This window comes from Myodes glareolus, chromosome 9 (genome assembly GCF_982192425.1).
Source record: "Myodes glareolus chromosome 9, mMyoGla1.1, whole genome shotgun sequence".
NCBI classification, from domain to species: Eukaryota; Metazoa; Chordata; class Mammalia; order Rodentia; family Cricetidae; genus Myodes; species Myodes glareolus.
This window is the reverse complement of record NC_142034.1, coordinates 46751608-46779491: the sequence shown is the minus strand read 5'-3', so window position 1 is coordinate 46779491 and position 27884 is coordinate 46751608. Positions and strand designations below refer to the sequence as shown.

The following is a 27884-nucleotide window of genomic DNA, read 5'->3' as shown; positions in this document are numbered from 1 at the left end:
GAAAGGGAAGAAGACAGAAGGAAAGAATGAGTTAAATAGTTAAGTGTCCTGATGTCCAAATCTGTCTGGAAAAGTGGAGGACCTTTCCAAACACTGACTAAGGTTCTCCAGAAAGCCCCAGACTCTGGGAACCTGCAGAATGATGCCCCCAGACAGATCTGGGCACATAGACCTCCTCCATTAAAAAAGACCAGGAACAATTGGGACTTTGTGGGCCAGTGAAATTAAATGGGACATTGTCTGTAAAGTGCAGAGAACAGTGTCTAGCATCCTACAAACACAGCCTTTGTTACTCTCCATGATGAAGGTAACTGACATCAAACACCACAGCACTGTAAGACAGAAGGTAAGGAAGTGCTAAAGGATGTGGCTCAGAGCAAGCAGAGTTATCATCCTAGGAGGAGTATTACAGTCAAATCAGGAGGGCTTCATGGAGGGAGTGGTGACTGAGGTGAGGCAGGACACTGAGGAGTTTCTCTAGAAGCACAGGTTTGCTATGGGATAGTGCAGTGTCTCCATGGCCACAGCATGGGGAGTGTGCCAAGATGGCAGGGAATCAGTGTAGATAATCTGGGATCTCTAGGCATGGGGGGGCATAAAGGCAGTTTGGACCAGTTATGGTGGGAACAGAATGGCCCCACTGAATATTCTGAGAGAAAGAGAGGCAGATGGATTGAGCTAACTTCATTATTCCTTCTTTAGCTTAGGGAATTGTGACAAGAAAAAAAAAAAAGCCCGTGTGTGCTCAATATATGCATTTTCCCCTGAATAACTGCAATCTGCCGTTGGTTGAATCTACAAAGGCACACCCAACTGGAAAGGAGTGAGGCCGAGGCCTTGGTGGCAGGGTTAAAGATGCTTGCAGGCACCCGCCGAAAGGCCCAAGCTGTGGTGGCAGCTCACGAGCCACAGAAGGTCCTCAGGCCACACACAGCTCTGAACGCCAACTTGTGTTCCATCCTTTCTCCCAGGAGCCACAGAAAGAAATCAGTTTTGCTGGACCAGGGAGAGCGCACAGCTCCTACTGCACATCACAGTGGACACCCTCAAACCTCCAAGTCAGGGAACGCTAACTCAGGAGATGCCTCGGGGTCTGCAAAATACTTGTCAGCCTGAATCAGGGGAAAGGGCTGTTCTAGGCAACTGGGTAGTAGACCAGATGGTCTCTCATTAACCCTCTCAATGATGCACTATAAAATTAACACTATTTCTGCTCCATTAACACCATACTTGGCCCATCACGGGGAGACGGGGAGGGGAAGAACATAGCTTTTTGTCTAGACAGAGGCCTTCATAAAGACGAGATGCCTGCATTGCTGACACTTAGGAAGGAGGGAGGCTGTGTGCCCCCTAAAGGGAGTGCCCCCAAGGCAAAAGCCACCAGCAGTGGCTAATTACGATGCCAGCCCTCTTTCCATACTTAAAACATGGGTAACAAATTTCCATAGGCTCACTGTGTTAGGGCTCGGGTATGAAGCGTCTCTCAGATGCACATGTTGAATGAAGGCTTGCTGGGTTGCTAGCTGACAGACTTCTTGGAGGTGACTGGCTCATGAGGACTCTAAATTCAAAAGTAGATTAATCCACTGATGGATTCATAATTTGATGGCATTATTGGGAGATGGTTTAGCAGGAGGCAGGTCACCAGAGGCATGTCTTTGAAGGGTGCGTCTCATTTCAGCTTCCCACACCAATTCTTTTACTGTGGTGCTCTGCCTCACCACAGGCCCAGAAACATGAGGTCACGTGACCAACGGACTAAAGCTCTGAAACCACGAGCAAAATAAGTCTTTTCGAAGGTGTTTATGTAGGACTGGGGAACCTGCTGCGTAAGCATGAGGACCTGAGTCCAGATCTCCAACATCCACATAGAAGGTCAAGGGTGGTGGTGTGCATATGTAATCCTAGCACTGGGGAGCAGAAACAGGAGGCTCCCTGAGGCTTGGGGCCAGCCGATCTACCCAATCTGTGACCTCTAGGTTCACTGGGAGACCCTGTCTCACCACACATGTGGTGCATGTTTTTAATACCAGCAGTCAGGAGGTGGCAGATCTCTGTGAGTTCAAGACCAGCCTGGTCATGAAGCAAAATGTACACTTTATGTAATGGATTTGCAGCCATGGATTTAAGTCACTTATCCGGCACCCTCTGAAAAAATAAGCTGGAGTTCCCAGTATCAACCATCAACCTCTGGGCCACACACACATGTGTATACCACACCCACACAGGTACTTATGTAAAGTATTTTGTCACAGTAAAGACAGGCTGACTGACACACTATGAGGATTAAAAGAGATCAAGACTGTGAGAGTGCTCAAGTCTTGTTTTCTTGTTTGAGGTGTGGGGGTTGGATGGGGGTACCATCCCTGATTGGTACCCACTTTATAATCCAAACTAGCCTTAAGCTCACGGCCATCTCCCTCCCTATGCTAGGATTACACGTGGACACCACCACGGCAATCCAAGGGTTACTATTTTCACTTACCCAGAATCCAGAGCAGCGGTTCTTAACCTGTGGGCCATGACCCATTTGGGGAAATCGCTTATCAGTTGTCCTACATATCAGGTATTTACATTACGATTCATAACAGTAGCAAAACTACAGTTACGAAGTAACAATGAAATAATTTTGTGGTTGAGGTCCCCACAATATGAGGAACTGTATTAAAGGATCACAGCCTTAAGAAGGAGAAGCAACACTGCTCTAGAGAAACAGAAGGGTCCTCGGGAAAACCATCTCTTTCCCTCCCTGTTGCCACTACAGGAAACACTGGGCCTCCATCTGTGGGTAGATGTCGTTTGGTTAGCAGCTGCTTGCTAGTCACTATGCATGGTTAAACCTAGCCACAAGTTAAGAAAACTCATCTTCCCCATTTGTAAGGGGGAAAAGACCCCACTTAGAACTAGTATGTCTTTAAGGTCTCCCTATCCTCCACCTCCCTTTCAACAAAAAAGCAAGAAGGCTCAAAATCAGAACCTTCCAAGAACAGCAACAAGAAACCAGAACTAATAATTCTGTTTAGTTTTCAGTAGGTGTATTTATAAGTTAACCTTTTATTTACTACAAATGCTACATTTCTCACTTGTTTTCTAAGTTATATCTTAAGACAATAAATCAAATGGAAGAAAAATATTAAGAATGTAATAACACAGTGAACTGAATGTGGCAAAACACACAGCAGCTGTACAGTGATGATGTGGTCTGCTGAGTTACTTCCCAGCTAAAAGAGCCCTTTAACATCAGCACCGCTATTTTGTTTTAGACACTGGAGATCACGAGCAACACTTTTGCTCTTTGTGAATGCACGGGCTCAGAGAGCAAACCAGATGTTTTAGGTGATGGCTTTGCCACAGAGCTGGCAAGTCACTTATCTAGCGCCTAGATTTTATTAAATATAAGAATGGTGCTTGTCCTGCAAGCCTGACATGGGTTCAGAGGACTGGAGTCGAACACAGCGGCTGATGTTTGTAATTCTAGCACTCCTACAGTGAGATGGGCAGGGGAGAAACAGGAGAAACAGCAGCTCTCGGGCCTGCTATCCTGCAGTATGGGCCAGCTAGTCTAGGGTACGTAGCACAGTGGCACCCAGGAAAGACCCTGCCTCAAACAGGGTGGAAGTTGAGGACAGACACCCCACCCCATCACACACACACACACACATACACACATGCACGATGGAATATGTGCACCCTCACATACAACACACAAATAAAATACCTTTTTCTTTTAAACCAATCATCCTTAAATACTTAAAAAATAATAATAACAAGGGTGTAGTGTTCACTTCTTTGGTCAGGTCACCCATGACCAAATTCCTTTTAATGCTATATCCTGGACTTCCCCATAACTCCATGGTTCTTCTCTCCTGACACAAAATGAACAACAGCCTCTGCCTCAAGATTCTCAATCAGTGGGTATTCCCCAAGCCTGCTCTGCTCCCACCAAATCACTGTTTCCGACTGCACAGAGAGAGGGCGTATTTTGGAGGCTTGGGATGTCATCACCACAATCTGCTCCCCTGACCTCAAATTACTTTTGGAGTCATGGAGTTTTATGTTAGGGGTCTTCCCAGAGAGACACTGCTCCCTTGAAGGAAAGTGAAGAGGGCAGAGGGGAAGGGCAGGAAGAGCAGAAGAAAGCTCTGGGTGAATGAGAGACCTAGAGGAGGAGAGAACTTGGCAAGGCTGAGCCTCTGTGCTGGCTACATTCTAGAATCAAGGGGGAAGGGCTAGGAGGCTGGAACGGAGCAGGACCACAGAAGGAGGCAGCCTCAGAGCGGTGGGAGAAGTGGAATCAGGAGGGAGAGAGGCCCTCAAAGCAGCTGGAACTGCATGTGTCCCCACAGGAAAATATGTGACGAGATACAGGGGTCCTTATATCCCTACACCCTAGCAAGCAGAGGTTCCTAAAAAAAAACACTGCTGAGTCAATACAGGATGTGAGCTGTCCTTGAAATTTTGAACACCAACAGAAAGAAGGAATGGAGCAGGAGAGCTTTCCCCAATCCACGTGAGTGTGTGTGTGATGCGCTTCCACCTTTTGCGTTTGATCCCTGCTTAGGCTTTCTTTCCTCTGCGCACCACACACAAACCCTTTGCGAAAGGATGCCTTCAGTCTTATTTAGACCTTTTTGGCCCCAGCCAAAGGGAGGTATACAAAGGTCTGAGTCACCAGGCTCAGCCTTTCCCTGAGGACTGACCCCTCAATAAGGGGCTCCCTGGACTCGGGGACCTCCATGGGTGTAGAGACAGGAGCTGGAGGCTACCACCCCTGCGTCACACCACCCATAATTAACATGCTGGACTGGGCAAGTTCAGACATAAGCCAGATCTCCACCCAACAGGCCCTGGGCCTGGGCAAGGGACCTTGGTGCTCAGTGGCCTGATTTATGGCTGAGGGCTCTTTATTCTTCTTCTGGAACTGTGGAGGTGAATTTTAAATGGTTCAAGAGCAGGGCCAGCACACTCTGGCACTGCCAAGTCCTCTCTTCCAGTTCCCACTTCTTTACCCCTAGCTCCAAGGGCTCTGAAAACAAGGCCTTGAGTACATCCCATTCCCACTTCCAAAGCCTAGATAGATTCATGGTCAGCCTCTCTCTCCTTCTCCCACTTTCCCCCTCTCATTACCAAGTACCATTTCTTGCCAATAACCCCCAAAATGAGGTCATGCAGGGATATGAGCTCCAAATATCCATTGGGGGAGGGACCAGCCCTCAGAAAAGACAGCCAGTTGGTGAGGCACATAAAGGACCCCAAGGAGCTGAGCTGCTCACACACCGTGGATAAACAAGACAATCTTGGTAGTGCTTGCTTACAATCTCAGCTATCTGGGAAGCTGAGGCAGGAGGATCAAGGTACAAGGCCAGTCTTGTCAATCTAGGAAGAGACTGCCTCAAATGAGAAGGTAAAGAAGGACTAGGGCTATATAGCTCAGTGGCATAGCACTTTCCTACCACACACAAAGTCCTAGGTCCAACCATCATCACTACCCGACACACACCCTGAAAAAAAAAACCTTCACAGTTGACATACTGGTCAGAGAGAACCAGATCTATGCAGTTCATTGAAGCAGTAGCTGCTGTGGCCCTGACTGATCCACTGTGAAAGGGACCAGTGTAGAAAGTAGAGCAGGTTTTTAAGGGTCAACCTGATATTCCAGCCCCGTGCCTACTTTCCACTAAGTCCAGCTTTCTCCCCATCAAATAGAGGAACTGCGCCTGCACACGTGTTGTGCTTAGAAGAGCAGAGGTGATGTGTGGAATGCTTGCGTCAAGGGCTGGCACGCAGCATGTACTGCATAGCACTGCTGTATTGATACTGTGCAGGAAGCGGAGTGGTCGTTGGAATTAGAACACTGAATCTGGTCAAGCCCAAGCTGGGATACTCGCCCCAGTACTGACTCTCTCAGATCCTCCATTTTCTTTTTAGCTTTGGAGCCTGGAACTCACTTTGTAGACCAGGCTGGCCTCGAATTCATGGAGATCCTCCTGTCTGCCTCAGAGTGTTGGGATTAAAGGCTTGCACCACCACCACCCGGCAGATCCTCCATTTACCCATCTCTATCAGGAAATGAGAAACTAACCTGTTTGGGGTTTTTCTAGATAATACACAGAAAACATCAAGGGCTAATTAAATTGTACATTTTCTTCACCTTTTCCTTTGGGTTTCACTCAGTAGTCCAGACTATCCTGGAATTCACTATGCAGCCCAGGCTGGCCTCAAAACCATGCCCGAGGGTCTCCGGTTGCTGGATTTACGGGCATGAGACCTCACATCCAGCTCCAAGATACAAGGTTTCATGTGGCCCAGGCCCCCTATACAGCCAAGGCTAACCTTGAATTTTGAATCTTCCAGGGTGGCACCGCACTCAAATTTTGTGAGGTTGTGAATCCCAGGAAAGCACTTTACCCAGAGCTATCTCACCAGCTCACACTTTACCCAGAGCTATCTCACCAGCTCACACTTTACCCAGAGCTATCTCACCAGCCCACACTTTACCCAGAGCTATCTCACCAGCTCACACTTACCCAGAGCTATCTCACCAGATCACACTTTACCCAGAGCTATCTCACCAGCTCACACTTACCCAGAGCTATCTCACCAGCTCACACTTACCCAGAGCTATCTCACCAGCTCACACTTACCCAGAGCTATCTCACCAGCTCACACTTACCCAGAGCTATCTCACCAGATCACACTTACCCAGAGCTATCTCACCAGATCACACTTTCAGTTGTTCTGAAGAAAACAGGCTAACGAGATGGCTCACTGGGTAAAGGTGCTTGTCAAACAAGCTTATCAACCTGAGCTGAACCCCCAGAATCCACATAAAATGTGGAAGAGAGAACTGACCCCATAAATTGTTTTCTGACCTCCACATGCAAGCCACCATACACACATACATTCAGTAACAATAATCCAAATTTTTAAAAATTGGAAGACAGATTTTCTGAAATGGGAAAGCCTAGTTTCTCTGAGTCCAGCAGGACTCCCAGATTCTTTTCATTGGACAATGTCATCCAGGGACTCAAGGACAAGTTTTCTCTTCAGGTGCCATCACAGAACACTCCCACCTACCCCCAAAACTCATCATAAAAGAGCCTTTCTCCTAGAATTGTGCCTTCAAGGGAAAGAATCACTGAAAAAGGAAAAAAAAAAAAAAGAAGAGAAAAAACACTCAAGATAGCCACCAACAACCCAGGTAACCGCAAAGGAAGAACTCAATTGGTGCTGTGTGGTGATGTCCCCCAGACAGGGAGGTAACTGAGCTTAATTACACGGCATCTTTATGCTGTGTAATCTGGATCCATTAAACTCTTACTGCTGCCTGGGAGGCAATGCCCAGGAGGAAGGGGTTAGCCCAGCACACTAACAGGACCAGCCCTTCAATCCCAAGAAGTTAATTACAGCCACATCCTTCCCCAGAAGTCCTAAGTAAAACCACAGATCCCTCAACAATCCTAGGCTCTCCTAGGAACCCAACCCCTTCTGCAGACCTTGCTCACTTGAAGCAAAATGACATCTCTGTGTCATGTGGTCTAAAGGCACATTAAGGCATGCGACTGAGGCAGAGACAAGGAAGACGGGATTGGACCTGGCCAACTAGGTCACTATAGAACTCACCCCATTTAGCCTCATCTCCGAGGGCCAGGTGATCCTGACATTTTCTATACAAACCACAAAGTCAGATTCTTCTTGTTCTGGCATGTGGTGGGGGCATAAAAGGAGACATCAACTATGTACAGAGGTAGAGAGCCGAGGGAAACTAAAGCAGGTCTGAATCTAGGGCCCAGAGAACTGGGTGCCCCATCCACAAAGAGTCATAGGACCATCTAAGGTACCACCTCAAAGGGCTCTTTCCAAACACCTAGCAGGACCTAGCATCTGTCATCAGCTTCCATATGGGTACCGTGTAGGCAGCCCATTGCCCTGGTTTCTTTTCTCCTACCCACTAATACCTTTTGGCCAAGCTTCAAGACCAACATAAGACTCCTGCTACCAACCATGGGTCCTCGCAGCTCCAGATGACTAAATCTTTCCTTAAGAAACACAAGGTTGAAACTGGGTAGTGGTGCGCATGCCTTTAATCCCAGCACCCGGGAGGCAGAAACAGGCAGATCTCAGTGAGTTCGAGGCCAGCCTGGTCTACAGAGTGAATTCCAGGACACAGGCTCCAAAGCTACAGAGAAACCCTGTCTCGAAAAACCAAAAACAACCTAGTCGGGCTCAAGATACAGCTTACTTGGTAGAGTGCTTGTACAGAATGCATGAAAGGCTGGTTTGGATCTCCAGTGCTGCATAAAGCCTATAATCCCAAGTGTTGAGGGCAGTATCAAGAGTTCAAGATTTTAGCTACACAGTGAGGTCAAGACCTGCATCAGATCCATGAGACTTTGTCTTCCTTTCAACAGCTCTGGAGACAGGCCTGCACGCTTTTCTCACAGATCCATGCAACCCTCAGAGAAAAGTGCTAAGACCCTGTAAGGGCATAGTGGGCAATATCCCCACATTTCACCTTAGCCCACCACAGCCTAGAATCTCACCTGAGGTAAAGGAAGCAGGCTTGTCCTGGAGCCCTCTGAAGTCTACCTCCAGATTTTCCCACAAGGCTCAAGCTTAGTCAAACAGCTGCACCACAAACACAGCAGAGAAGTCTTCCAATCACAGGCCCTGGCAAAGCACAGGACTCCCCTGGGGGTCTCCAAATTCACTATACACTACTACAATTAACAAATACACATGCCCGGAAATTCATGAATGGGCCAGATGTGTTTCTGGGACTGCTGGTAGAGTCAGGAGTTAAAGGAGCCAAAAAAAAAACAAAAAACAAAAAACCAGCCCACAGGGGGTAAAATATTTGCTCTCTCAAACTTATACCACCCAAAACTACTGAGGGCTTAGACAGGAGCTACTAGCTAGGGACTCCCTAGAACTCTGTGGGTTTTGCTGAGCAGAACATCTGCACAGCACTCGGCTCCTATCCGTTCCCTCACCGTCTTCTCAGATGTAAGGCTCTCGCAAAACCTGTTCCATGATGAGCCTGTGATAAGCTGAACAGTCTGACAGTTCAGCAGTGTACCTCATCCTCACAGATGCTAGCGGACATTATTAACTAACCGATCCACATGACACCCCTGAGAGACATTACTCCACAGAGGAGTGGGCACAAGGAAGATACAGAATCACCCCAGGAAACACATCATACCTCAGAGAACAGCCTAAGCATCCGTCCTGCCCCCATGACAAAGGCAAAATGGATTTTCTCAACATCCTCTCCACTATCTCATCCACCCCCAAGAAGTATCTTCTAGCCAATTCCCAACAAATATTCACACCACTCCTTCCTTTTTCCAAACAGCAGCAATGGTCACAACAACAACAACAATAAACTTTCATTGAACACATGACTGAATTATTATTAGACTTAATCTACCTCTGAGACTCCAACTGTCTTGACCAATATGGACTGGTGCTGATGAGGAGGAATAAATTACTACTCAGCGGAGAACACCCATCTGCAGGTGTTCACTGGAACATCAGGAGCCTGGCTGAGCGAGCTACTGAGTAAACTCAGTGCTAGTGGCTTGGTTCTAGGGTACCCAGCAAACATTGGGCTCGGATGAGACCCTGAGGTGAGCTCAAGATGATCAGAAATGAGTTTATAGCCTCATAGGTCCTGGCATACAGGCTGGGTCTATAAGAGGCATGAAAATATCCCGAGAGACTAATTAGTCTTTGAATGCTATTGGAGTAAGAGACATTAATTCCATAAGGTGGGTTTCCTGTAACTACTGGTCATGTTCTGCCTCCTATGGAGTCCAAAAAGGAATGGCTTCTGCTTAGCTCAGTAGGGTAGGTATGTTTGGGATCTGTACTGAATTGCTAGGGATAAAGGAGGCTAAAACAGCAAAAGAGGAGACCTGAATGCAGCTCTGTGCCCCCTTTCTAAATAAATCTAGAGCACATATTTAAAGATTTCCCGTCTGAAGGGGAGCTAAATGATGAGCCTGCCTGGTGCACATATGTGCCTCAGACGATCTGCTTGGAGGGCTGTCTCTACTTGGGAGGGACGGGCAGAGTTTCAGAGTACCCTCATGTTTCTGTTCCCTCACAGAACCTAATTTAGTCCAGATCACCTCCATGGTACAGTGGAGAGGGTAGGAAGTGTTTAGTGGCCAGGGTGGCTGATGAAAAGACAGAGGAATTCCGAGAAAGAAGATAAGCCCACAGAGAGACTCATGCCAGCCACTGGGGAAGAATCAAGACAAAGCATTAGGGAGGGAGCTGGCAACATTATATCCATACAGAAAATGACAAGAGGCAGGAACCTGAGGTGGCTGCAGCCCTTGGCTGCCACTTCAGGCTATTTATCGGGGCCAAGAATCCTGCCCCAATCAGTCCCAGATCACATTGGCAGCCATGATCTAACACTATGCCTACCAATCTCCATGACCCAGCCATTCAGGACTCCAATGACAAGCAGAGGGAATTTTCTGCTACCACCATCACAACCTGGGATAAAGTGGACACTCTCCTCCCACAGCTGCTGCCACCAGGGAAAAGTGGCCAAGGACTCCAATAACGAGAAGTTTGTGAGGAAGGAGTTAGGGGTTAAAGCTCCCTCTAGTTGACCTGGCATGGGCTCCAAAACCAGATGCAGATACAGAACATGGCACCTATCAGTTATCAGAGCCACTCACCCAGCTGGAGTACTTCAGGGAAACATCTGAAGAAAGGACTAAAGAGACAGGTATCCCCAACTGCTCGACAGCAAAGGGCCCCCGAGAGAGCTCAGACGTATCTGGGAGGTACTTGAGTTTCCTCATTGGCCAGGGTATAATCTATGATCTGAATTCCCCTCTGCCCTTTATTAGCTGTGTGACTTGGAGGAAATGATTGACGTTTACACACACACACACACACACACACACACACACACACACACACACTCCCGTGAGAGTCCAGGGCCGTGAGGTTTGGAATAGGAGGTAGAAAGGACCTAGGACATACTTGGCACACTGCATAGCCCAGAAAGGCCATGAGTACATGAACTTCACCACCCTGAGCCTCTATCACTGTACCATTTCACATCTCTAAGCAGTCACAGTGGCTGCCATTTGTGCCCCAATTTACATTTCCCCAATCTAGCTTTTGTGGGGGGTCTGTGAGCTTGGTAAGCAGAACAACAGAGGCAGAGGAACTTCCCTAGGAACCACAGAACCATGTTGCCTAGCAAATGGCAGCCTGAGTATTTGTTTAACTTAGGTTCCTGTCAAAAAGAAAACTTGATGGCTGATAGCCCAAATATGACTGCATAGAACCTTCCCAGGAAGCCTTCTGTTACAGACTCCCAAACAAGCCATTCCCGAAAGTGAGGCAGGGACACCACGCACTAAATCAAGTCAGTGCCCCTGCCCACCACTCTCACCTCCAGCTGCCCAGGATCTTACAATAGGTTAGACAGCTCAGGTGCCAGGCTGTCGGAGTGAGGATTGGTTTATAGAACACCCCCAAAGAGGCCTTTGACCTGACTCCCTACTCTGACATTCCTCTGGTCAGGAATTCTCAAGGTAGTTTTGCCTCTCAACTCCAGGCTGGGACTAGAGTTGGAGTTTGGATGACCAAGTTATAGAATTAACTTAGTAATAGAGAGAAAATCACAAACTGCTTTCCATAGGAGTTTATGCTTTGGGAAATAAGGAAACCAGGAATGGGTTTTGCAGAGAGCCAGAAATATCCAAGAGCGTAAGCAGCAGATGAATATGAGGCATTGTTATGACTGTCATTTGCAAGAGCTCAGTGAAGCAGAGGTCACTAATCCGTCCTTTGAGTCAGGCGCTGATCTGCATCAGGGCCCTGAACAGATGTGTGTCCCCATTTGCACAGACACACGTGTACACACACGCCACACAGCTGTGAGCCCTGACCTTCACCCAGTAATGCTGGCCTCTACTGGAAAAGAGCAGATGGACTGGCTGGGTTCGGACAGGATGGACACCCAGGGGAACCAGATCTGCTTCTTTGATGTTGAAAACCCAAAGCAGAATGAACCATTATAAGGAGAGTTCCTGGGAGGAGGGGTAGGAAACTTGGGTTACAGGCTGGGGAGAAGCTATAAGAAGAACAGGAACCAAAGGGAGCAGAGGGCAGAGGCTGGACCCGCAGGGAGCAGAGGGCAGAGGCTGAACCCGCAGGGGGCAGAAGGCAGAGGCTGAACCTGCAGGGAGCAGAAGGCAGAGGCTAGACCCAATGGCATGCAGAGGGCAGAGCTGGGTGTTGGGTAATGCAGAGACACCAAGGCAAGATCTCCAAGCTCAAAACATCATCTCCTCTCACCGCTAGAATATGACTATTAAAATAAAAATTCAAGCCAGGTTAACCCTTCAAAATGTCCTTGTACTGTGGCATCTAACGTTCACAGTCACCATCTAGTTGTACCTGTCTCGGGGCTGGGGTATGCTGAGAGTGAGAAGGTTCCCAGCATTTTCACAAGAAAAAGCAAAACCCACTGTCTTCCTTAGAGGCCAGAAGGACCATCTCCCTACACCACAGAATGTCAATGAGTAGGGGGGAGGGGAACGGCATGGCACTGCCACCTACGGCAAGGGCTGGGGGGAAATGATTCCCCTCTGAGTAAATCCTAGTGATCAACTACACATCCCCCAGGCTGTGCAAGAGCAATCACATGATCGCAGCTGATTTGGGAACGAGGGGGTGGAGTACCGGAGGTTTTTTTTTTTTTTCTTCATTTGCTTTTCTGGGGGGGGTGGTGGTGGTAGTGATGATAATGGGGGTGGCGATGAGGCTGACAAGAAAGACTGGTGAGCTAGGGGGTGGCTCTTTCATCCAAATGGCCCCCATGGAGATCCGTACCTACAGTCTCTCTTCCAACCTGATCCCATCATCTACCCGAATCACACACACGCTTCAGAATGTCCCTGAGGTACTAAACTAGAGCGCCAAAGACTTTTTCCCAAAATGGCCTTTCTGCTTCAATGTGGGGAGAAAAGCTGCCAAGACAGAAGGCCGAGGAAGCGTCCTAAAAAGGGCGCTCCCCACTCCCAGAGCGCTGGAGTGCTGGGTTACACAACAGGTGGGAGGGGTGGCACAATTCCCCCTGGCACCGGTCCACTCAAGGCCCCCTACCACCACCTGAAGTCTGCTTTAAGGACCCCACACCGCTGCCGCTCCTCCTCCTGGCTGGCTGCACACCTGGAGGACCGTGCCGGGAAACCCTCGCCATTGCCTGGCCGCACCTGGGATCCCGAGGGCTTCAGGGATCCTGGGAGGGTGCAGGGTCTCCCTCCCACCCATCCACCTCACCCCCCTGCCCAGGCGCACACGTACTGCTGTAGAGGGTGTCGATCCAGGAGAGGCGCGGCAGGCCCCGGTGGCTAAGCGGCTCCATGCCGGCGACTCCGCGCGGCAGCGGCTCCTTGGTCAGATGGGAAACCCGACCCTCATCGCACAACAAAGGAGGGAGGGTGCCGGCGGGCGGGGTGCCGGGAGGGGCGGCCAGACTCAGAGGCCGAAGTTGCAGAGCTCAGGGTGGAGGAAGGCGCGCCAGGGAAACAGGTAGCAGGGAGGAGCAAGCCCGAGCTGCCAAAGTGAGGGCGGGGGAGCGCCACCGGGAGTCCAGTGTGCCGCTGCGGCCACCGCGGACCCGTTGCGGATCTGGGAGCTGCGGCTCCGCAGCCCGCGCGCCAACTAGCAACTTCCCCGGGGCTGCTCTGAGCCCGGGGCGGGGGGCGGAGGCGGCAGCCAATCGGCGTGAGGCTCAGCGCGCCCACCCCCAGCCGCAGAGGGCCGGTGGGGTGTGAGAGCAGCCCGCAGCCCCACCGACGGCCTCCAGCCGGCGCACAGAGCTCCCGCGGGGTCTCCGGGCGGCGGCGCAGGGCCAGAGGCTCCCCTCCTCCTCCGGTTGGGCTCAGCAGAAATTCTGGCAACCTGCAGACTAGGGAGACCTATGGACCCGCAGGGGTGACATCACCTGCCACCCCAGGATCTCTAAGCACGATTTTAGGGCTGGTGCAGTTGCCAGGCCCCACCTCTAGGCAGGCATAGGCAACAGCATGGACTGGGTTAATGATGTCCTGTATCCCTCTGGAAGGCTGGGCCACCCAGAGATTGTTTCCTACCAAACCTTAAAGCACCGCGTCTATTCAGACATTCTTGGCCTAAGAGCTCCTCAGTTCCTGCCTCACACCACCAGGGGTGGGTAGTTAAAGTAAGGTCAACCGCAGGGGTCAGGGTCAAACAGTCTCTCTAGAAGCCCTATGACAGACCCCTGGCCTCAGTGCAGGAGGCCTGTCATATGTGCATAATCACATAGGGGTTAATGGAAGATAGAGGTCAGATGCCTCAGAGAACCAAACCTTAAACAAAAGTCCTTCCTAACAGTGACCTCAACAGCACTGAAGGCTTGGGGGTGGGGAGTGGGGCTAAGATATGGGACCCATGGCAACTTTCCCATATATTAGGTACACAGATCTCCTTGGGCCAAGTGACTTGGAGACAGAACTGGACTAAAAGGGACCCAGACTAGGGTGGTCCAGGCCAGCAGAGGCCAAAGCCTGTTTCCTGAATTCCCAGGAAGGAAGGCAACCAAACCCACCAAGGAAGACCTGGATTAGACCTTTTCTATGCCAGGATAGTAGCATTTCTACTCAGGGAATAGTTCCTATCCCATCCCATCTTCAGACAGCTTAGCAAAAACCTTCTTGGACTCCAGGAATACAGGGGTCTACAAAGAGTTAAGCTCCCCTATGACCTCTATGGAAGGCAATGCTGTTAGCGCCTACAAAGCACAGAGGAGGACTCCTCTTCATCCCAAACAAGCACAGGTATAGTTCTGAAGGACAGTGCCATATGGAAACCTGTGTCCAGCCTTGTAAAGTGTCCAGCTGTCTGTGTGGACACCAACCTCCACAGCTGCCTAAGAAGAGCACAGGACAGAGCCACTGGAGCTCTGGGAGGCTCAAGGGTAGATGCTCTTGTGTATAGAAGCCCCTACAGGTGCCTGCAGGACACGGAGGCCCTCCTGTACCCATTCAGCTCTCATGACTCCAGTCCTAACCCAAGCTTCTGGCTCTGTGGCTTGCTGGCCCTCCCTGCTCAACTGTTACCCTCCCACTGTCCCTGGCTGGCATATAAGATTGGGAGGGCCAAGCCTACACCAGGAGCATGGCAAGGAAGGGGGCGGTGCATCTCTAGCCATACTATACAGAAATAGAGTTCCGGGATGGGTGGGATGGGTGAGGGAGCAAGCAGGCTTTCTGAGGAGCAGAGCAAGGACAAGGACATTCCTTATTCTTATGCATCACTTTCTGAAGGCACAGAACCCAGGAGACAGAGAAAACATGCCTGGGGATCAGCTACAAACCCTTGAAGGCTGCAACACAGACCCCTCCCCACAATATCCAGGCAGCTCAGGCCCTCTTTCTACACCAGAGGGATTTTCCTGTGGGCCACAGCCCCACATCTCCATATCCGGTGCTGACTGTGAGGAAGCCATGGATATATGTTTCTATGTGAGTCACATACATTTGCATACATTTTACATTTTTATCTACGAGGGCTTGAGCAAGCTATTTTCAGCACCCCCACCCCACAACTAAAAACGTTGCAGTTGCTTTCCCTAGTATTGTCTGTCCAATCTTGCTCAGGATTGTCCCCACCACAGTACAGTGTAGGGTACAGAGACAATCTTGCTCAGGATTGTCCCCTCCACAGTACAGTGTAGGGTACAGAGACAATCTTGCAAACAGTGATATTACTTCAGTTTCCTTCCTTTCTTATCCCTTATCCTCCTCCCCGCCCCACTTTCTTTTTGCACACTAGGAACTGAACTCAGGACCTTACTCATGCACTCTACCCCAAAGCTGTATCTCCAGCCTTTGTGTGTGTGTGTGTGTGTGTGTGTGTGTGTGTGTGTGTGTGTTTCAAGAGAGTGTTTCTCTGCGTAGCTTTGGAGCCTGTCCTGGAACCCCCTCCATAGACCAGGCTGGCTTTGAACTCACAGAGATCCACCTGCCTTTGCCTCCCAAGTGCTGGGATTAAAGGTGTGCACTACCACTGCCTGGCTTCCAACTCTCTGTCCTTTTATCTTTTGAGATAGTGTGGTTGTTTGAATGAGTATATTACCCTCAGGCTCATATATTTAAATATTTGGTGCTCAATCCTTGGAACTGTTTGGGGAGAGTTAGAGGGTGTGGCCTTGTTAGAGGAAGTATGCCATGAGGGGCCAATTTTGAGGTTTCAAAAGCTGGAACTAGAGACCTATGCATCCAGACCCAGCTCTTATCTCAGTTTTCTGAATTTATCCAGATGAGAAAACTGAGGCACAGTTCAGTGACCCAACCACATAGTGTGGGCTAGGATCCTATGCATGCCACCTCTCTGTCAGCTGACTGGTAATCCTAGGCATTGAAGGTCCCTGAAAATCTTTCCTTCTCCATGAGTGAGAGACCATCTGCTACAACCCTTTCAATTTTGTTCCATAACCATCTGCCCACCTGTTGTGTAACAGTTTTCCCCAAGACTGAAACATTCTTTCCTGCTGGGAAACTCCTTAACTAGGAGATAAACAACTTAAAACAGCTTCAGGAAGTTCCAGAAACTGACCAGATTCACTAGACACCTCCCCAATCCCCCAACTCCCCCAAACCCCCCACCCCATAGAGTAAGCAATAAAAGCTGAGAATTCTCCTCAGAAAGAAAGAAGCTGAGCTGCAAAGACTCAGACCAGTCCAGCTACCTAAGGAGGTTTAGACCAGAGTCATGTGGAAAGGCTCTCCATCCTTTTGAGCTACCCTCAGACTGTGCAGTGGGCTCTAGGTTTCCCAACTTTGGTGAACTGTCACCTCTTCACCCCTGCTGGGGTGGGCCTTGATGGAGTCATTTCTGCTCCTGTAGTAACCCCAATAAAACCTGTGGACCACCAAGCTGGCCTGAGTATAGCAAACATGGCTCTGGAAGGTTCTGCCCCATTCCCTCTGCCTTGCTAAAACCGTTAGATTGTAGTCACCAAGGTCTAGTCCCTTATTTGTTCACTTCCTGCTCCTAAAGCTAACTACCAAGGTCCAGTTATCAAAGTATTAAAGTCCAGCAATCAAAAACCCCCTTCAGACTACCCTAATTCATATTCCCAATTTAATTAATTCATAATTAAACACATCATCCTAACACAGGGTTTCCCCTTTTACCTTTATAAATTGCCACTTGCACACAGGCCACATCTGTCTCCTCTCCATCCAGAGGCAGTCCTTTGTCCCTCTGGGGCAAATATCCCTTCCTCTTCTCCCTTGTCCTCTATCTCCTGTTTTTGTCTCTTATTCCCTGCCCTTGGTTCCTCTGGGGCAAACTGGTTTCCCTTTGAGGGGTGAATTTGGTCTTGGGTGTCTTGTGCAGATGCTGGTCCTTTCATTGATACTTTGCTCTGTCATGGGCTCCCTATATGGGGTGAGTAGACGTGTGTTAGTTAGGTCTCTTCAGGAAAAGTTTCGTCACAACACCACTTCTGACCTATACTGTCTTGGGAAAGGTAGCTACTTGAAGAATTCCACCACACAGTCTGATTCTAACATTGTTTGCAGAGATAAGTGGATGGGCTTTAGACCACTTGGGTGACTTGAGATTGTAATAAATGCCTCCAGTTAGATCAAGGAGCACCAAGGGCAGAGAAAGGCTGGGGAAATTCTAACTCAACACACACTCTGGGAACTAAGGGGTTAAAGAGCATCCTCTCTGTAGTTTGCCCAAGGCCTGCTATCCTGAAGTGCTCTTAACCCCAGCTATCAGCCAGATCTGTCAGAGCAGCAGGGAGGTAGGTATCCTTGCGGACAGACCTCCCTGATTTCAGCTAAGTGCCTGGTTCACCCCAAGGCTGAGTCAGCATTCAATACACCACTTCCCCAAGCCCCTGGCAACCATTCCCTATCCATATCCCCAACCTATGCACTCAGTTTATCCTACCCCCCATCTCCATGGTTACCTACCTGCTCCTCCCTCATCATAGGATTTAAGGTTAGCTTTGAGTGTTGTGCTGGTGTTGAGGGGCTGACTGGAAAGACATGCACCCCGTTCTGAAGACCAGCAGCTCTCCCGCCCCCCTTTATTCCCGGGGTGTGCTACTCATTGCTTCCCTACAACCAGACCTCGCTCTACAACCTCTTGGCCTGGAAGAAACAGGGTGATTGTACCCTAGAGCAAACTAGGTAGCTCCACTTTTCTTCCCTTCTTGTGTTAGCAACACAGCTTCGCTGTGCACCACAGGAAGGGCCCAAAGGTCTCTGATCACCCAGTGGTCACTCCTGGCCCAAAAAAGAAAAAAAGAGAAAGAAAGAAAGAGAAAAAGAAATGAAAATGTCCTGTTGTTGGGGCCACGCAGGGAGCATCTGTGTATGTGAACCCTCCAAAAATGCTATACAGCAAGTGACTTCACACACAAACAGGATTTTGCCAAAAGCACAGCCAACTGGCACTCAAAATTGCATGTTTAGCCAGGTGTAGCAGTGCATGCACACTCGTGATCCCAGCCATTCTGAAAGGACCCAAGTTTGATTTCCAGCATCTACATCCTGACTCACAACCATCTGTAACTTCAGTTCCAGGCGACCTGACACCTTCTGGCCTCTCCAGGCACTAGGCACACACACAATGCACAGACATACATGAAGGCAAAACACTCATACACATAAGATAAAAATATTTTTAAAATGCATATTGAGTCATAAAAATTAGTGAGAGCTAACACTGCTTCTTGACTGCCAGGTGCTGCTCTGTATACTTTACAAGTTTCTTCTGGCCTAGCCTTATGGTAAGCAAGAGAGGTCCTACGACTAGCTCCATTTCACAGAGAAACGGAGCTACAGAAAGGCTAAGCCACTGGCCAGCCTGCAGGAGACACTTGAAAATGAATCAAGTCTGAGCCCAAGAGTCCATGTGTGTAGTGCTACACAAGCCTGTGAATGAACAAATGAATATACAGAAGAGTTAAGCCCAGGGAAGAAGAAATTGGAGCTACATAAAAAAGTAAGATGGTGTCATTCTAGAACTCCCAGGAGCCACCAACATGTAAGCAAACAGAAAACTCTTTCCCAAAGAAAACCACATCTCCAACAGGCCAGATGACCCTGCAGACAAGCTGGAAAGCAATGCAATGACAGGCTGCTAGGCCAGGTCCCTAGCCCTCAGCTTATATGCCTAAGCTTTTCCAACCTTAGTTTTCACAGGTGCAGAAGGTGGCACCCAGGTAGGTCAGGTACATGACTTCCAGGTCTCTTATTAGCCCTGAAAGACTATAAACTCTGCTTCCCAAAAGACCCCAGAGTAGCCTGATTTTCTATTTCCCAGATGAGGTTTTTGTTGTTTGTTTGGTGAGTATGTATGTGGTTGGATTTTCTGTCTTTTTTTTTTTTCTTTTGAGATAGAGTCTCACTATGTAGCCCTAGCTGGACTAGAAATCACTATGTCGATAGACCAGGTTGGTCTCAAACACACAGGGATGTGCTGGGATTAAAGGCATGTGTTGCCATGCCTGGCAAGTAGCCTGTTTTAACTCCCTACTTCATTTCATTTTCTCAGTAGAGGCAAAACAGCATTTATTGCTCTCAAAATCCACCTTCAGTTCTGAGGTCTGGGAAGAAGAAAATTCCCACAGTGTGCTTACCACCAAGCCTGCAAACCTGAGTTTGATCCTTGGGACTCACATGGTAAGTAGCAGATTCCCTACAAGTTGCCCTCTGAGCTCTCCTGATGTTCACATTTGTACTGTGGCACTCATATGCATGTGAACAGGCGTGCATACACACACGCACGCGCACACACACACACACACACACACACACATACACAGAGTAAGTGAATGAATAAATGTAAATTTAAAGTAATTAAAGAAGACTTGGCCTAAGACTCTGTCCTTTGCTCTCTTCCTACCTGTCCCTGTCCAGTCTCCTGGCTTTTCCCAGAAGACAATGAGATCTACAGACAACAGTAACTACCTTCAAGCCCCCTTCCCACCCTAAACCCAGCTCGTTTCTCTACAGAAGTTTCATGTCATATGTCCCAGGTTGTATCCCTACCCCCAAGCACCAAAAAGAGCGTCATGGCAGAGCAGCAGGCTTAGATGAGCAGGGTCCCTTCCCAAGCTCCAGCTAATGTGGCCCTCATCCAACAGCGGTCAGCCCTCACCACCCAGGGGTCAACATGGGAAGGTTCCTACAGTTGGTGAAATGACTCCACAGTGAAGTCTAGAGCCCCTTCCCTCATGTACTTACCTTTGAGTCCCCATCAGCATTCGGAAAGATGCCAGCGGAAGAAGACACAAGGACTCTCAAAATCCCCAAAACCCAGAGATCAAATTCAAAGGCTCCAGTCTCCTCACTCCAAAGAAGCAGAGTCAAGTCCCGCAGAGGTCACTCACAAGCTGGCCCTCTGCCCTCCTGTGCTCATCACCTCCCTGAAGGCGGCTGTGGTTCCCACTCTTTATTCTGAGTTCTGCAGATGCATCCCAGTGCCAACCAACATTGTTCTTTCTGCCAGTAGCTCTGACACCACCCTCCAGGCTGGTTCTGTCCCCTCAGCCTCAGGAGTGGTTGCAGGAACTGAGAGTGGTCAAGGAGATTGGAACAACATCCAGCAAGGCAAAGACAAAGAAGCTACTGACCCTGGACAGTGGTGCTTGCGGTGGCTCAGTCTCATTCTATAGATTTAAGGGTTCAGTCCGAGGGTATGTGACAGTGTCTCTTTAAGCATCGGACCTCTTTTAAGGCAAGTTTTCTCTGCAGTGAACTCCTGTAACCACTGGTCCTGCGGCAGAAAACAAGGACTCTCAGGTGCCATCTGGTGGCCAAACACAGTAGCACCTCAGCCTCACGAGGTGTTCTAGATAGGCAGCCTCCAAGGACTTGGACTCAAATCTCAGCTTCTCTACCAGACTCTATCTAGGGCTGCAGGTTACCATTGTGAGCAAAGAGTCTGAGAAGGCCAGGAGGAACAAGAGTGGTGTAAGCAGAGGACAAATCCTCCAGTAATATCGTCTTAAAGAATACTTTTTATTTTTACTGATGTGTATGCTTAAGTATCTGTGTGGGGTTATGTGCACGTGTCTGTGGGTGCCCATGGAGAACAGATTCTCTTGGAGCTGGGAGTTAATAGGCAGTTGTAAGCCTTGTGACATGTGGGTGCTGGGAATTGAGCCCAGGTCCTCTGAAAGAGCAGTAAGTGCCCTTAACTGATAAGGTATCTCTAACTCCTCCGGTAACATCTTAAATGAGATTTCCTTGCTTCCCTATTGCTAGCTACAGGGCCTTGAGATGTAGCCGAATATAACCTTGTGCTGTCATCACAAGACAGTGGTTCCTAACTGAGAGAGGAGCAGCTGCCATTGCAGTACCAAACAGTATTGTTTTTAACGTGAAGGAGCCATTCAATGGGCAGAAGTATTATGTCCTTAATGTCAACAGTACTGATGACACTCTGAGGTTAGCAGAAAGAGAATGGCTCCTTGGCAAATTCCAAAACCCACGTTCTTTTCCCCATAATGCTGCCTTTGGTGTCTTCCCGAACCAAACACAAACAGGTCAAAGGAAACTTCCAGAGCCAGTTCTGGATTCTTTCCTTCGACCCCATGGATCCTGAAGATCCAACTCAAGCTGTCAGGCTGGCCAGCAAGCTCTTTTACCCACTGAGTTGGCCATCTTGTTGGCCCAACATCACCTTTATAAATGTAGGGGTTGATGGGGGAGGGTTGGTCTGGCCCAGGCCACTTCTACAAGGGGTGCCAGTGTTAAAGGTTGTCCCTGCCTGGAAGCCAAGCACCTAAATCTGCATCCAGTCAACCCCCTCTGGTTCACCACTCCTGGGGAAGGGAGAAACAGACAGGCTGGTATGGTAGATCCTCAGGAGTCCAAAGATGATCACTGAGAAACCATAAGACCTCCCATCACAATCCCCTAAGGGACCACCCCGTCATCTTAATGTGGAAGGGGCTGACTCAGCCCAGCCATGCTCTGTGTGCAGGAACTGTCCCGGGTTATGCATTGCTCACAAGGCGTGCTTTCAGCTTCTCATTACAGAATGTCGTGACTCTGAATCTCGTTCTAGGCTTCTCAGCTCCATGGCATACACATAACCTGATGCTGACAGGAGAGACCAACAGACATGACTCAGAGATCCGAGTGGAGGGAAACTGAGAAAAAATGGGACAGAATAGTCAGTGAAAGGTGTCAAGGGTCTGTTGGCTTGAGCAGCCCCAAGCTCATTATGTTGACGTCACAGAACTTAAGTTCTGATGAAAGTTTCTACATCTCAAAGCCACGACAGCATGCTGCAATACAACTCAATACAACTGTAATACCACTCCTCTCTCTCTCTCTCTCTCCCTCTCTCTCTCTTTTTAAAGATTTATTTATTTATTATGTATACAGTATTGTGTTTGTCTGCAGGCCAGAAGAGGGCACCAGACCTCATTACAGATGGTTGTGACCACCATGTGGTTGCTGGGAACTGAACTCAGGACCTCTGGAAGAGCAGGCAGTGCTCTTAACCACTAAGCCATCTCTCCAGCCCCACTCCTCTTTCTAAGGTACACTCATGACACTATCTGTAGATAGCGCATTATTTTTTTTTCTCTCTCTCTCTTTTTGTGATATAAGGGACCAGGTCCTGGGTCTTGTGCAAGCTGAGCAGGTGTTCTTCCACTGAGCTACAACCCTACCCCCCATTACTATTTTCATGGCCTACCAGGTGCTGTGGCCCTACCTGCAGACTACTTTGGATCACCTAGCACACCCACCCTGCTCCATCCTGCTGTTGCTGCCTTTGAACTATTGCACGAGTTGATATAACTGGTTAAAATGTTCTGCCCTGAGGGTTGTAGAGTTGGCTCCGTGGTTAAGAGCACTTGTTGCTCTTGCAGAGAACCTGGGTCCAATTCTCGGCACCTACATGGTGGTTCACCAATATCTGATCCAGGGGATCCGATGTCCTCTTTTGATCTCTGTGGCACCAGGCACCCAAGTGGTATACATACACACATGCAGGCAAAACACTCGTACATATAAAATAAATCTTTTAAAAAATTAAAGAAGATGTTCATTCCTTATGCTGACATAGTGGCACATACCCATTATTCCTACACTTGAGAGGTTGAAAGGAAGGCACAGTAAGCACAAGGTCAGCCTGACTGACATAATGAGACTCTGTTAAGAAAACAAATCAAGCTGGGAGGTGGTGGCACACACCTTTAATCACAGCACTTGGGAGGCAGAGACGGGTGGATCTCTGTGAGTTTGAGGCCAGTGTGATCTATGGAGTGAGTTCCGACAGGCTCCAAAGATACAGAGAAACCTTGTCTCAAAAAACAAAAACAAACAACAAAAAAAAAAGGAAGGAAGAAAAGAAAACAAACCAAAATACTGCTTCCTGTACTCTGCCTGACCATCTACTATTTACTTCATGGTATTAAACTGAAACATCACGGCTTCTAAGGTGTTTTCCCTAACAACCAAGTCAGGGGACCTGTTTCTCTTGTCTGATTCCTTGCTGCTCTTAAAATCATTCAGGGCCTGGAGAGATGGCTCAGGGGTTAAGAGTACTGGTTGTTCTTTCAGAGGACCCAGGTTTGATTCTCAGCATTCACATGGTGGCTAACCACCATCTGCAATTCCAGTTCCAAAGGATCCAACATCCTCTTCAGGCCTCCAGGGACACCAGGCACACATGTGGTGTCCAGATATATCCACAGGCAAAATTCCCATATGCATAAAATAATGGCTTTACTTTTAAAAAAAATCAAAGATCATTCAGGGCCATCTCTTGCTAGACAGAAAGTTCTCTTCTCGGCAACTCCAACATGTTGTTCAAATAGTGGTTCAAATGAATGGCAACAAAGAGTCTAGACTTAAATAATATAGATATTTAGCTAGCCGAGTTCCACAACTGGAAATGAACTGGCCTGGACGGTTGACATGTGTCCACATTCACTGTAATGACTCCAGGGGAACCTAAAATCAGATTTGGAGCAGGACAATTACTGCTCTAATTATTTTCTAACTGCTCACACAAAGCCCCAACTGAAAACTCCCCAATGCACAGCCTCCCCTGCTAAGCAGCCAACATTCTTTGTCGAACTCTTTTTCACCCAATCAGCTTCCAACATGGAAATAGAATAGAAACCTAGAAAAGATTCAGCCCACTAAGGGAATTTCAGTCTCCGTAGCTGGAGTCTTTCTCCTAGATCTGTCCCAAATTTACAAGGCAATTTGGTTATGGAGAGTAGGGAAGTGAACTGTCGTTTTCATGGAGGAAGACAGCTTCCGGAGGCAGTCTGTTTGGCCTGAATCCTCTGTTCTCAGTAGGGTGGAAACCCTGGGAATCTGTGGGAGAAGATTCGGGTGCAGGTAGTGACGCTGAACTGCTTTGCCTAGAGAACTACGGGCTGAACCAGGGCACCTCCCAGTGTTGGGGAACGTTATTTATGGTGTGTGACATTTGTTTAACTCTGAGAAGCTGTGTTACTGTGCCTGTCTAAAACACCTGATGATCTAATAAAGAGCTGAATGGCCAATAGTGAGGCAGGAGGAAGAATAGGTGGGGCTGACAGGCAGAGAGAATAAATAGAAGGCAAACAGAAGAGGAGGAGGAGAAGAGAGCAAAGGGAGGAGGTGTCAGGGGCCAGTCACCTAGCCATCCAGGTGACTGATGTAGCCATCCAGCTACAGAGTAAGGATGAAAGTAAGACATACAGAAGTAAGAAGAGGAAAAAGCCCTGAGGCAGAAAGGTAGTCGGGATAATTTAAGAAAAGCTGGAAAGAAACAGGCCAAGCTAAGACCTGGCATTAATAAGTAAGAATAAGTCTCCGTGTGTGATTTATCTGGGAGCTGGGTGATCTTCCTTTGGCCCCCCCAAAAGATCAAAAAGCCTAAGGAGGAAAGAGTGAAACACCACACAACATCCTGAGTGACTTTATGCACTCTCATCTCCAGAGGCCTTCTCACCGGGCAGACTGAACCTGCTTTCCAGCTCAGTGATGGGAGAAGTTGGTGGAAACTCATTCTGGACTTGTGCTCACTTGAGAGGGTCTACAAGAAGTCTGACCGGGGAAGGGGGCAGCGGCTTGGCTAAGGAGTCCTTCTACAACGTTAAGTGCCTAGATCCCTAGTGACTGCTGAGCTGGCCAAAGAGTCTCAGAGAATACAGGACTCGCCTGGTCTGTTGGCGGTTGCAAGGTTTCGTGTATTGGTCCTTTGCCTCAGAAAGCCACCTGAGGTTATCAGAGTCCATATTCCAGACGGTTAGATGTATATGGACATATGTTAATATTAAGACGATAAAAACTCAGGGTTGAAGAGATGGCTCAGCTGTTAACTGTGTATTAATCTTGCAGAGGACACCTGAGTTTGATTCCTAGCACCCACATCTGAAAGCTCAAAATAACCTATAACTCCAGCATTCTCTCTCTCTCTCTCCCTCTTTCTCTGAGACAGACCAGAGAGATAGAGACTTACCTACATATTTAACTAAATCCTTTTTAAAAGAGGGTAGAAACTTAATCTGCGTATGGTCTTTAGAAGTAGGGACTTTGTCTTATGGTTTGTTTCCAGTGTTGGGGATGGAACCCAGGGCCTCACATTCTAGACAATCACTCTGCCAAAAAGTTGAAAAGAGAGAACTTTGGGAAATGGCTATGTCATTAAGAGAGAGCTTCATGATTGAATCCCAGTGGCTTTATGAAGCGAGGGAGAGTGTGCTCCTGTCAGGATATCATGAAGCCAAGGTGAACCATCTTCAGAACCTAGGCTATGCTGTTTGGATGCAACCTCCAAAGTTATGAGGCAAATAACGCTCTATGAAGTGGTCAGCCTGGGAAGCTTTATTACATAAAGTGCACCCGGGAGAGGCGTTAATGAGAAGAGTGAGATACGCCACACCAAGAATACTAAGGTTCATTGTGCTAGTGATGTTGTAAGCAGTTTATATGTGTCAAGACATTCGGGGGCCACAGCAGCCCAGGCCTCTCCAGAATCCATGCAGCAGTCCCTCAGCCTTCTCCTTCCTACATCTGTTGACACATCTCTCTCCAGCAGAAGAGAAAGAACATTAAACTAAGTATACTATGGAACTGAAGACTGGAAAAGTTATCTATTCAGACAGGGTTTCTGGGTACCAAAGAGATGGCTCCATGGTTAAGAGCACTGCCTGCTCTTTCAGAGGATCCAGGTTCAATTCCAGGCACCAACATGTTACCACACAACTGTCCGTAACTTCAGTTTCAGGGGGTCTGATGTCCTCTTCTGGCTTCTGAGGGAACTGTTCACATATGGTGTACAGACATACATACAGAAATACCTATATACATAAAATATCTATACACTTAATAATTTTTTAAAGACTGTTTATTTGACAAGTATATTTGTAATTATTGGTTTTAAACATGCCCGGAGTTGGATGGTGGTGGCACACACATTTAATACCAACACTAGGGAGGGAGAGGAAGACAAGATCTCTGTGAGTTCAAGGACAACCTGATCTATAGAGTGAGTTCCAGGACAATCATGGATATACAGAGAAACCCTGTCTCAAAAGACAAACAAAAAAAAAAAGAAAGAAAGAAAAAAGGAGAGAGAGAGAGATAGAGAAAGAGAGAGAGAGAGAGAGAGAGAGAGAGAGAGGGGCCTAGAAATAAGAGCCCAGGCAATGCCTGGTGGATCCAGGATACAGCTTGGACGGTATGTTATGGGTCAGGTGGTCACCATTTCCAACTGAGTAGATAACCAAAAGCCTCCGTCTTAGCCGGGGTTTCTATTACTGCAATGAAACACCATAAAGCAAGTTGGGAAAGAAAGGGTTAATTTGGCTTACCCGTCTACAGTGTTGTTGGAACAGGGATCTGGAGGCAGGAGCTGAAGCAGAGGCCACAGTGGGGTGAGGGGTGCTGTTTACTGGCTTGCTTCCCCTGGTTGCGCTTTCTTATAGAACCCAGGACCACCAACCCAGGGTTGGCACCACCCACAATGGGCCCTCCCCATCAATCACTAATTAAGAAAATGCCTTACAGCCAGATCTAATGGAGGCATTTTCTAATTAAGGTTCCTTCTTTTCAGATAACTTTAGCTTGTTTCAAATTGGTATAAACTAGCCAGCACACTTTCTAAAGAGGCCTGGAATTTGAAGTGAGGCCTGGAATGACAATTAATGTTTCACTGGCAAAGATAAAAGGGTGGAGAGGCAAGGCATTCTGGGAAAGAAGGAAAAGCGTAAACAACTGCAGAGGCAAAAATGAAGGTGGAGAGCCAGGCTCTTCGAAGATTGAGGCAGGGATCACTTGTGCCCAGTTAGAGACCAGTCTAGACAACACAGTGAGACATTATCTTAAAAAAAGGGCGGGGGGGGCTGGAGAAATGGCTTAGCGGTTAAGAGCACTGACTGCTCTTCCAGAGGACCCAGGTTCAATTCCCAGCACCCACATGGCAGCTCACAACTGTCTGAAAATCCAGTTCCAGGGGATCTGACACTTTCACACCAATGCACATAAAATAAAAGATAAATAAATCATAAAAATTTAAAAAAAAAATGGGGGCTGGAGAGATGGCTCAGAAGTCCCAGCAACCACGTGGTGGTTTACAACAGTCTATAATAAGACCTGGTGCCCTCTTCTGGCATGTAAGCATACATCCTGGCAAAACACTGTATGCATAATAAATAATTTTAAAAAAAAAAGAAATAAAATGATTAGTGTAATGCTATGGATGTAGCCCACTTGGTAAAATGCAGGCGAAGCATGCAGAAAGTCCTGGGTTTGAGCCCCAGCACCACATAAAACCCAGTGTGATGGTGTACACCTGTAATCCCAGCTCTTGGCTGGTAAAGGCAGGAAGATCAG

At 48.2% G+C, this 27884-nt stretch overlaps 1 protein-coding gene across 3 annotated transcripts in view; it reads right to left on the bottom strand.

The window, feature by feature from the left end:
• Positions 1-27884, bottom strand: part of Abr (ABR activator of RhoGEF and GTPase) — a 195141-nt gene that overhangs the window by 130964 nt on the left and 36293 nt on the right. The window contains exon 1 of one of the 3 annotated variants that reach the window (XM_087910297.1): positions 20277-20719. The exons of 1 other annotated variant lie outside the window; for it this stretch is intronic. Coding sequence is in view for 1 of the 2 variants with exons in the window: in XM_087910295.1 (XP_087766421.1) it covers positions 13348-13408 (61 nt within the window). In the remaining variant the exon portion in view is untranslated. Of the gene's footprint in view, positions 1-13347; positions 13653-20276; positions 20720-27884 lie in introns of those variants that run through there. One more of the 3 variants, XM_087910295.1, reaches the window with a different exon arrangement.